The sequence below is a fragment of the Strongylocentrotus purpuratus genome, unplaced genomic scaffold (assembly GCF_000002235.5).
Source record: "Strongylocentrotus purpuratus isolate Spur 01 unplaced genomic scaffold, Spur_5.0 spur5_scaffold_2, whole genome shotgun sequence".
NCBI lineage: Eukaryota > Metazoa > Echinodermata > Echinoidea > Camarodonta > Strongylocentrotidae > Strongylocentrotus > Strongylocentrotus purpuratus.
This window is the reverse complement of record NW_022145605.1, coordinates 38,815,858-38,825,857: the sequence shown is the minus strand read 5'-3', so window position 1 is coordinate 38,825,857 and position 10,000 is coordinate 38,815,858. Positions and strand designations below refer to the sequence as shown.

Genomic DNA, 10,000 nt, shown 5'->3' with positions numbered 1-10,000 from the left:
AATTAATCTTGATAGCGACTGTTTCTACTGTATCATCCACATTTATGTTTTAAAGGAATGAGAACACAAATACTTTATAAGCATTGAAAGCATTGAAAGCATTGAAAGCAGTGTAGTTAATCTCTAGTTGAAGGTAGGTCTAAACCTTTTTGGTCATTACCTCAGTACTTCCTTGTACCCGTAGATAGCTGATCGTTCCATTCCAATCTTCTGATAGAGCTTAGCAAGGGCCATGTTGACTTTGGGTTCTCGCATCTTAGCAGGGATACTCTCAAGCTATCATGAAGAGTTGAAACAAAAAGAGGAGATATAATGATATAATGAATGCACAAACTATTACAATATACCAGTTCGTAGATGCAATCTGCGCATGCGCAGATAAAGGTCACTTGTACAAAAATGTAAAACTCGCTGAGACTAATACTAGATTACGGCTGCGACGAGTAGTTGAATGCTCGAGCACCCGCACGGTTGACAACTACTCGAGTACGATTTCTCTTACTCGAATATTTGGCTGCAAACAAAAAACAAAACAAAAACAAAAAAAATTCCCAGGCCGACGGTTAGCGGTACCCGTGCCAGGGAGAGCGGCGGCCGCTGGCATGGTACCGTCGGTAAAAATGTTTCCCAACTCACGCACTGTCAAACTCACCACTCAGAAACTGGGACCAAATGTCCAGATTTCTGTTTGGACTCCGAGGAAAATGGATTATTCCGCCATCTTTGGTTTTTAAAACAGCATTGTTTACTGTTATTATTATTATTAAATCGGCGCCTTCAACTGCTCGAAATAAAATTGCATGCGTTTTCGACGATGGACTTGGGATACTGCTCCAGTGGTAAGGTGGTGGCAAAAAAAATAAAAAAATAAAAAAATTAAAAAAAAATTAAAAAAATAATAAAAAACGTGGCGTCCGAATATTCGAGTATTCGCTTGTAAGCCTGGGAGTGTACTCGGGTACCTCATTACATTGTTGTGCACAGCCTTATACTAGATACATGCTCACAAAAGTTATGTAATCATTATTCATGCATGCACCTGTGATACATTCTATTGAACACAGGTGGAAATAATCCTTTCAAGAGGGCAAACAAAGACTCACCACCATGACTTTAGCTGTGATTATTCCAAAAGGCACAAAATGGGATTTATCTATTTTTAAAAGATCTGTGGATATTTGGGGTTATCTGAACCATGTGCTATAAACTACGAATTGGTCTATTAGCAACATCCAGGCTTCTTGTCAGTAGTGCATAGCATTCTTGGAACTAATACCATGAGTGGGGGACTTTGGAATAAAAAATCGAATTCTCCCCCATAAGGGAACCACTGAGACAGAGGGGAAATAATAATAATAATAATAATAATTACAGTGCTTATATAGCGCCTAACACTTACTTTGTCAGAAGTCTCTAAGCGCTCTACAATAATGCAGCATAATTACCGTGGCTTTAGCAGTGCAGCTGTTACGCGCGCTGCGTTTCAAAGAATAAATTCCTACCAGGTACCCATTTACTTCACCTGGGTGGAGTGTGGCAAATGTAGATCAATGTAAATAAATATGTTAATACATAATTTCAACTTGTACAGGTGCTTCTGCTTTTTCAGATCATCCCCTGGTAGGCCACAAAAAGCAAGATTTCACTTAATTTGGACCCGGGGTAAACAAATTCCTGCCAAGAAGCCTGGATACATCAACCAAATTCATCTATAAAAATCTTAATTCAATGCCAAATCTCTGATCTCCCCGGTTTCATATCTCATCATAGGCCTTTGTAAGATAACCAAAGACATGTCTCTCGTGAGAGCAATTCACTCACCACAGCGAGCGCCTCTCTGTGGTTTTTGAGAATATTGTGGCACTGGTAGATGCGGAACCTGACATCTAGCTCCGAGGGCAAGTTGTCGTCTGCTTGTTGGCTGGTTTGTGTTTGACCCTTCACCTTTGACTTGTTGATCATCTTTTTCAGCTGCAGGGCCTTGCGGTACATTCCCTGAGAGATGCAAATACAGAGTTATATCATCCATTATAATAATCTGGATTTATATAGACCTAAAATACGAAACACAGTCTCTAAATGCTTTACAGATATCATTACCTCGGTCATCAGATTCATTCATGCTCAATGTAGACCATCTCCACTCCCTGGGGATTATTCCTACCATATGATCACTGCGAGGGCATACAGCAATTACTACCTAAGGCTTTCGTCATCCTATCAGGTCCCCTTTCTCGATCTCCCGGATATTGGAGAGGCAAATGTAGCTATTAAAGGTAAAGACCAGTTATGGTCATGCGATTGCATTGTGAAAGAAACGTTGTGGAATCGATCAGAAAAGGTTGATCATCTAGCATCTAGCATCTGCAAGGTTCTGGAATCATCAAAATGAGAAGAAATTTGGCCCATTCTTCATAAAGTTACAAGCACTATACACAGAAAGATGTATATGGGACTACCCTATATCTCTCACAGACCATGAGAGAAACAATTTTACCAAATATATGAATTGGTAGGCGGTTTCCCGGCAAATTTTTTATCATCATGTATTAGTCAAAAAATATTCTTTCACATGATTGGTAATGAGAGCTTCCATTTCATTTTTTGAAATTGGGGCGTTTCCAATACTGGTCTTTACCTTTAAGTGCCTTGCCAAAAGACATTAGTGCTGTATCGGGATCGAACCCACAACCTTTTTATTTTAAGTCAAGTGCTTAAACCACTCAACCACCCTATTAGAAGCATCTCTGCATTGAGCCAGAATGACAGACATGACAATGTATCAAGTTAATTCAAGCTTGAAAGAGTGTCACCTTCTGGGGCACATTTTTATTTAGAATTACAGCTAAATTTGAAGGAAGTGATGTCTTTTGTGTAAAGTATAAGTAACTGGAATATGTCCTTAAATGGTTATATCTAGAGATCTCTTATTTTTGGATGAAATAAATGGGTAAATGTCCTACATGTACATACATGTCGTACAGCATAGAATCAGTTAATTGCCCCCAAACCCCAATCGGTGATAACATCTCAATAGAGGTGAGACAGATCTTGCAAAATATATTTTTCCCGATAGAGGTGTGCTCCAAATTTAAACAGAAAATAGCCCAGTCTAATTCTTTAAAAAAATATAAAAAAATAAAGAAATTACTAACATCTTTGTTTCTCAAGTTCACGAGGGATAACATCTATTCTCAGAACAGATTTTAACATTGGATGGAGACAATAAAGATTAGGAGATCTTACCTCAGCCCTCTTGCATTCTTGTTCTTCGTACAAAGCATCTGCATAAAAGACCAGTAGTTGGTATCTCTCAGCCACGGTTAACAATTCAGTATTCTGTTCACAAGCCGTCTTCACCAAGTTGGCCTGGAAATCACAACAAAACATTGCAATGGTTTAGCCATGAAAGGACAGGAGGTTGTGTAAAAGATTTATTATGTTACCTTAATGCAGACCTCTCATGCGTAGGGTTGTAACGATAACAGTACTTATTATTACTGCACTTTAAAAATAAGTAGTAGTAGGAAGATAGGATTAAAGGTGAAATTCAAAGAAGATCACAAATATATCAACTAATGTATCACTAGAAACTGGTAAGCTAACAGATGGCCATCGTACAAGTTTTAGGTCAACTACAATGTACATATCGGGTGATTTATAAAAATGCAAATACAACCACCTCGATAGCAGCTGGGATCTACGAGAGATTCGCCGGAAAATGTTGTTTTAATGACGTCACTATATGGACCAACACTGCCCAAGCAGACGACATCCCATAGAGAATGAACATAATTGCAAAGCTATTATTTCTCAAATTCTAATGAGTTTAGTGTGTATACAGTCATATAACTGTCTTGTCATGTTTTGTGCTGAAAGCCAGAGGACCGTACCTGCTCATAGACTTTTTCTTATATAGTCTTGACGCCCTTCTGGCTTTCAGCACACGACACCATGTTTTTGTCTTATGTTTTTTGTACTACATGTTATACCAATGGAAAACAAATTTCTGTATTATATTATGGACAATAAAATCTTGAATCTTGAATCTTGAATAAATGTAATGGCATGTCAAACCATTCAAACAGGGATATGACCTGATTCTGATAACTAAAATCTTTTGCTTGTAAATACACAGAATAGGGGTTAATTAACAATCAAAGAAACCAGACTTTCAAATTGAAAACCCCCCCGAATGAAATTAAGGATGGCATTTGTTCCCTCTTGAAACGCCGAACATACCCCGGTGTGTAGCTATATACAATGGCGTCTTATTTTGTTTACAAGCGACAGATTCCTTTATTTTTGTATCGCTGCATTTTTCATCAAAATAAAGCCATGCGCGGGGTTTAGAGTGAGGCAATAGATTATACACTTAGCCTGACGGTAGTGAAGTAAGAGAAAGAACTCAGGAGAAGATGAAAACACAGGCACTGAAAGTGTGTGAGATGTCATGGGACATCGTCTGCTTGTGTAAGTCATGTCCATACTGTGATCTCACACATCTCAGCAGCGTTCGGAGAGCTGTTCAGGTGCTATGCTGTATTTGAGCGTTTTGTAATTTATAATAATCATTACTTTGAATGTTTCCAAGCATTGAATTTTGATAACCTTGTCGAATCAAAGTTTCAACTTTGCAATAATGAACATAAAGTTAGTTTTTAAAATCAATGAATATCTACTTTAACGTACATCATTGCTTGGTTATTTTTTTTCTTCAAATAATGTTATTTCCAAGATAAAAGTGAAGTACATGTAGTCTACTCCATATTTACATGCCCACTTTTCTTACTTTTCTTCATCTATATTAAATTCAAAGAGAAAAAAAAGTGTTATCAAGAAGCAAAATAAAGAAAAGGTATAACAAAGAGTTACAAAGATAATAACATACATGAAGAAAGGGGACTACCGACTAGAGCCTCAAAAGCATTACAGTAGAAAGGATAGGGAAGAGATGAGAAGGAAAATTAAATGAAGAATCACAACTGACAAGAATATTAAGAAAAAGGATAAGTTGGCAGGGGGGAGGGGGGGGGGAAAGGGCCTCTGTGGGTGACTAGAAGGAAAAAATTAAATTTTTAAAAAGAGGGGAAAAAATTGAAAAAGGAAATGAGCCAATAAATGAATGAAAAAAAAAGAAAAAAAAAAGGAATAGTGTCCGTTGTGAGGGGGAGAGACAGGGAAGAGAAGAGAAAGAACAAAAGATGTCGCTAGTCTCGCAACGGGTGTGCACAATTCTATTTCAACCTGTCTCTGTTACGCCTGAATACTAATTTTTGCAATAAAATAGGTCTTTTCTTTGCATTTTATTTCAAAATTATTAGTCAATAGACATATTGACTAAATATCATAATAATTCTCAATTTAGTTTAATTCACTACAATGCAAGGAGTCTAAGAAGACATTTTGACAGTATTAACAATGATTTAACATTACTAAAATATTCCTTTTCCGTTATTGGAATTACTGAAACGTGGATGACTGACAACAATAGTTTATTTATATTTTCATGAAAAATTTGACAAATTCAAAGGAAATTTAAAGAAAACGTGGCAATTTTTAAACGAAATTCTAGGTAGAAACAAAACATCAAAAGCCATTATTATTCACCAAGATATCAAGGTAGAAGATCCGTTTGATGTGGCAAATTTATTTAATGACTTTTTTTGTGAGTGTAGGAGATAACCTTACATGTACACGATCTTTACCAAATTCAAGTGCAAAATTCTCTGACTTTATGCCTCAAATGTCTGAAAAATCTTTGTTTTTTAACCTTATTACCGAACATGAAGTTGTTGATGTTGTAAAGAATTTTAGTTCCGGAAAGAGCCCTTGATACGATAACATATCTCCCGATATTCTTAAACCTAGTGTATATTTCATTATTAAACCCTTGACTCACATATGTAATCTATCTATACAAACCGGCGTCTTTCCTGATAAGATGAAAAAAGCAAAAGTTATTCCTATTTATAAGAAGGGTGGTAAATTTCACTGTAATAATTACAGACCAATATCTGTTTTGCCATTGTTTTCTAAAGTTCTCGAAAGACTCGTATATAATAGATTGTATAATTTTTTTATCATTAATAATTTGCTTAGTCCTAACCAATATGGTTTTAGGAAGAACTGTTCAACTGAATTTGCATTGATTGAACTTTATGACATATTCTCAAATGCATTAATACAAACAAACATGCAATCACTATTTTCATGGATCTATCGAAGGCGTTCGATACTCTCTCACACTCAATACTGTTATCTAAGTTATCATTTTATGGAATAAGAGGCTTACCACATTCTTGGTTTTGTAGTTATTTAAGAAATAGGAAACAGTTTACTGTATATGATGGTCAATCATCAAATTCTAAAATGATTTCATCCGGTGTTCCTCAGGGGAGTATACTCGGCCCACTTTTATTTTTAATATATATTAATGACATAGTAAACTGTTCAGATTTCTTTAAATTTGTCTTATTTGCAGATGATATGTCACTGATAGCCTCTGATGTAAATTTTAATTCATTAGTCCGTAAGATTAATATAAACCTGGACCATGTGTATAATTGGCTTGTTTGTAATAAATTGTCGTTAAATATTTTGAAAACTAAATTTGTAATTTTCAGGAATAAACAAAAGACCTGACTACTCTGACGTAAAACTGTTACTAAACGGGTCTGAGTTGAAACAATATTCTACTTTTACATACTTAGGCGTACAGTTAGATGAATTTTTAACATGGGACTCTCACATTAATGTAACTTGTAGTAAGATATCAAAAATTACTGGGATAATGAACAATGTGAAATGTATATTACCACCTAAACTGCTATTTACCATGTATAATACTTTTATTTTACCCAATGTTATGTATTGCAATGTGGTATGGGCTTCATTACATGCATCTAAATTATCACGAATACATCGTCTTCAAAAAAGAGCACTTCGAATTTGTGCCAATGCTCATTATCTAGACCCTTCTTTACCTTTATTCCGCCGTTTTTCAACATTAAATGTGTATGACTCAAACAAATTATTGATTGCTTTTTTGATGCACACGTTTTTTTAAATGCCTCCCTCCTTATCTTATTCAAATAGTTTGTTTAAACAAAAATGTCCATGCTTACTCTACTCGACAGTCAGCCAAATTCTATTTCTGGAAAACAGAAACTAATATACTTTCAAAATCATTTCGTTACCTTGGCCCCATTATCTGGAATTCCTTGCCTTCTGACATTCAACACACACAATTCAATGCACTCTTTAAAAAACGAATGAAAAGATTCCTTCTCTCTAAATGATCAAATTAAATAATGTCAATTTACCTTGCTACTCAGCTTTGTAGAGTGCTGGAGTGTGGCATCGCAACGGTCACACCCCTCCGGCTGTCGTTAGCATTATTCATAATTCATTTGTAAAGTGTAAACAACTATTCTTTTTTTTTGTTTTGTTTTTTTTGTTTTTGTTTACTCTGGTGATCCCCTCCTTACAAGCCCTGGAGGCTTTTTTCGGGACACCCTTTTCTTTCATTTATTTGTATTACTAGCTCTTATGTACATCTATGTAGACTATTACTCTGTTATTTTGATGTAAACATGAAATTATGCATGACATACTGTAAATTTGTTTGATTTTTAATTGTACATATTGGAAGAAATAAATGAGAGCTATATGCTCTCTCAATCAATCAATATTTTTTATGAAATTCTTAATCTTAATTTTTACGTGGTTTAGTCTACTACTGTTTAGAGTAAAGGAGCCGGTTTTCGGCCACTTAAGACAAAATCCTATTTTTTGGACCCTTTACTTCCTATTTATTATCATTTTTTGTTCAAATCATGAAGCAAATATTATTATTATTTAAACAAAACAAGAATCCCAGAAAAAAATCATGAATTGCCATGACAATATTCATTTCAATTTTCACTGTTTCGGAGTCAGTTTTCGGCCGCATGTACAAAGTCAATAGGAAGCACGTTTCCGCGCTGATCTATAGCACTAGCGGGCGGAGCAGATATCCCACGCCGGAGCTCCCCGGAGCTTGCCAGGCCGAAAACTAGTACTGCGGTGATCGGATATTGGAATCTGAATTAGACAGAGATATCGTGTGTGCGTTGCGGTGTGCGGCTGCATTGATTTAATACATGCGATGAGATACTTATGAGCTTGCGACTAGCACAAAATCGGGCTCTAAATCTGAAAAATACTTGAAATAAAGCTCATTTTATGGTACCCATATTTCTTACAGACACGCGTAAGATACTCGATTTTTCAGATTCGGGTAGCGGGACCGCCGATTACATCGCTAAAATGTGATATTTTAGGATATATTTTTAATTGCAAATGTGGTTCTTCAGTGACACTGGCATGGTATGGTATGTGTGGGATATGTATTATGCTATTATGCGATGTATTTTAGAGGGATTTTACCTTGCATCCAACCAATCGGCCGAAAACTGGAGCTGGCCGATTACCGGCTCCTTTACTCAGTAGGGGCGCTGGTCCGAGAATGAGGATCGTCCTCATAAACAAGGATATCCTCATAAACGAAGACAAAATGTGTCCTCAAAAATAAGGGTCGTCTGCATTTTCGAGGACGTTTTTTTTCATCGGCGCTCTGGGGGTTTCATGTTACAGAACGGCCCGCTGGCGATGCCAAAAATGGATTCCCCGGGGGAAAATAACCCTAGTTGTCCGTCTACTTTTATGGGTTGTCCGTCTTCCCAAGGATTTATTGCTCATAATGTGAAGGTCTCTGTACAAAGTCAATGTAAATTGCATCAAGAAAATCATTGCAGAATCCGTTTTTTGCATCGCCAATGCGCCGATCAAAAATATGAAACGTCTGCAAAAATGCAGACGGTCCTTATTTTTGAGGACGCATCGGTCAGTGTTAAAGAAGACGATCCTCGTTTATGAAGACGATCCTTATTCTCAGACCAGCGCCCCTACTGTTACTCTAGGCGTGGTCATTGCGGTGCAGCTGCAAATGTGCTCACAAGATTTCACTAAAGATTGAGTAATATCCACTAAGTAACAGAACAAAACACAGTCATCATAGTCACAGAGCAAAACAGACATTCATTCATTCAGAACTGTAGAAATGCCATTGCCTTAGAAAGTCGGAACAGTATAGGCCTACACATCACACAAGGAAACATACGTGGGACTGATAATTTAAAAAAAATCCTGAGCCTCACCAAAATAGACAAATTTCCGAAGAGTCCTTCATTTCTCAGGAGGCGAACGTGATCCATTAACCAGACACCCATCTTTTTTTCTTCTCTTTATCCTTACAAACTGAAAAAAAGGTCAGAATTACGACAGCAAACGGTTCGGCTCAGTCAGTCACAAAAATCAAAATGAAATGATTTTCTTTATTATGATGGCGCTCTTCAACTTTGTTCAGGGTCTAGTCAAATACATGTATTATTGGATTGTGATCATCTGATAAATTGATTTAAAAAACAGCCTGTAAATTATATATATAAATATTTTTTTAAAATTAAATATATTACATGAGATAAAGTTTTTAAAGTAAGTTTTTAACTCAAAATTATACGAGATTCAAAATCATTTAATGAAAGAGCTCCAACATGGCAGCCCCCTGTGACCAGTTTCAGTGAAGAGTGAGGAGAAATTAATATTGCCATTAACTAACCGTTGAGTCAATCTGCTAGATCAGAAATTGACTGTAGAGTATCAGATGAATTGCCATACCATTAAAGTAAATTCCTTGAGACTTTGGGATAAATTTGACATAGTAAATGATTAATGAATGTGTTTTCTTCTTGAATCGGTCATCACCTTTTGTCGTGCGATCGGCCGCATGAGGCACAGCCACAGGCGGCGCGCTGTGGGGTAGTGGTAGGGGATGCCAGGCGGCGGGTGGGCGGGGACATTTGCATTTTCGGGAGTCGTCGCGATATGCATGTGGGGGTCACTTCTTCCTGAAAAGTGCAGACTTCATGAAATGAAGATTAACGCAATGTCATGACTG

At 36.6% G+C, this 10,000-nt stretch overlaps 2 protein-coding genes across 4 annotated transcripts in view; one reads left to right on the top strand and one right to left on the bottom strand.

Annotated features, from left to right (window-relative positions):
- The window catches only part of LOC753985 (anaphase-promoting complex subunit 7), a 23,229-nt gene extending 13,838 nt beyond the window's left edge, over positions 1-9,391 (bottom strand). Inside the window, exons 1-4 of the mRNA XM_030992391.1 lie at positions 9,201-9,391; positions 3,247-3,369; positions 1,822-1,995; positions 161-276 (exon numbers count right to left, since the gene is read on the bottom strand). Of these exons, the coding sequence (XP_030848251.1) occupies positions 161-276; positions 1,822-1,995; positions 3,247-3,369; positions 9,201-9,272 (485 nt within the window). The 5' untranslated portion in view covers positions 9,273-9,391. The remainder of the gene's footprint in view (positions 1-160; positions 277-1,821; positions 1,996-3,246; positions 3,370-9,200) is intronic.
- Positions 9,392-9,587: 196 nt separating this feature from the next.
- Positions 9,588-10,000, top strand: part of LOC587839 (mitochondrial RNA pseudouridine synthase Rpusd4) — a 6,857-nt gene continuing 6,444 nt past the window's right edge. The window contains exon 1 of one of the 3 annotated variants that reach the window (XM_003731324.3): positions 9,588-9,629. The gene's annotated coding sequence lies outside the window, so the exon portion shown is untranslated. Of the gene's footprint in view, positions 9,764-10,000 lie in introns of all 3 variants that reach the window. The other 2 variants (XM_011677048.2, XM_787548.4) reach the window with 2 other exon arrangements.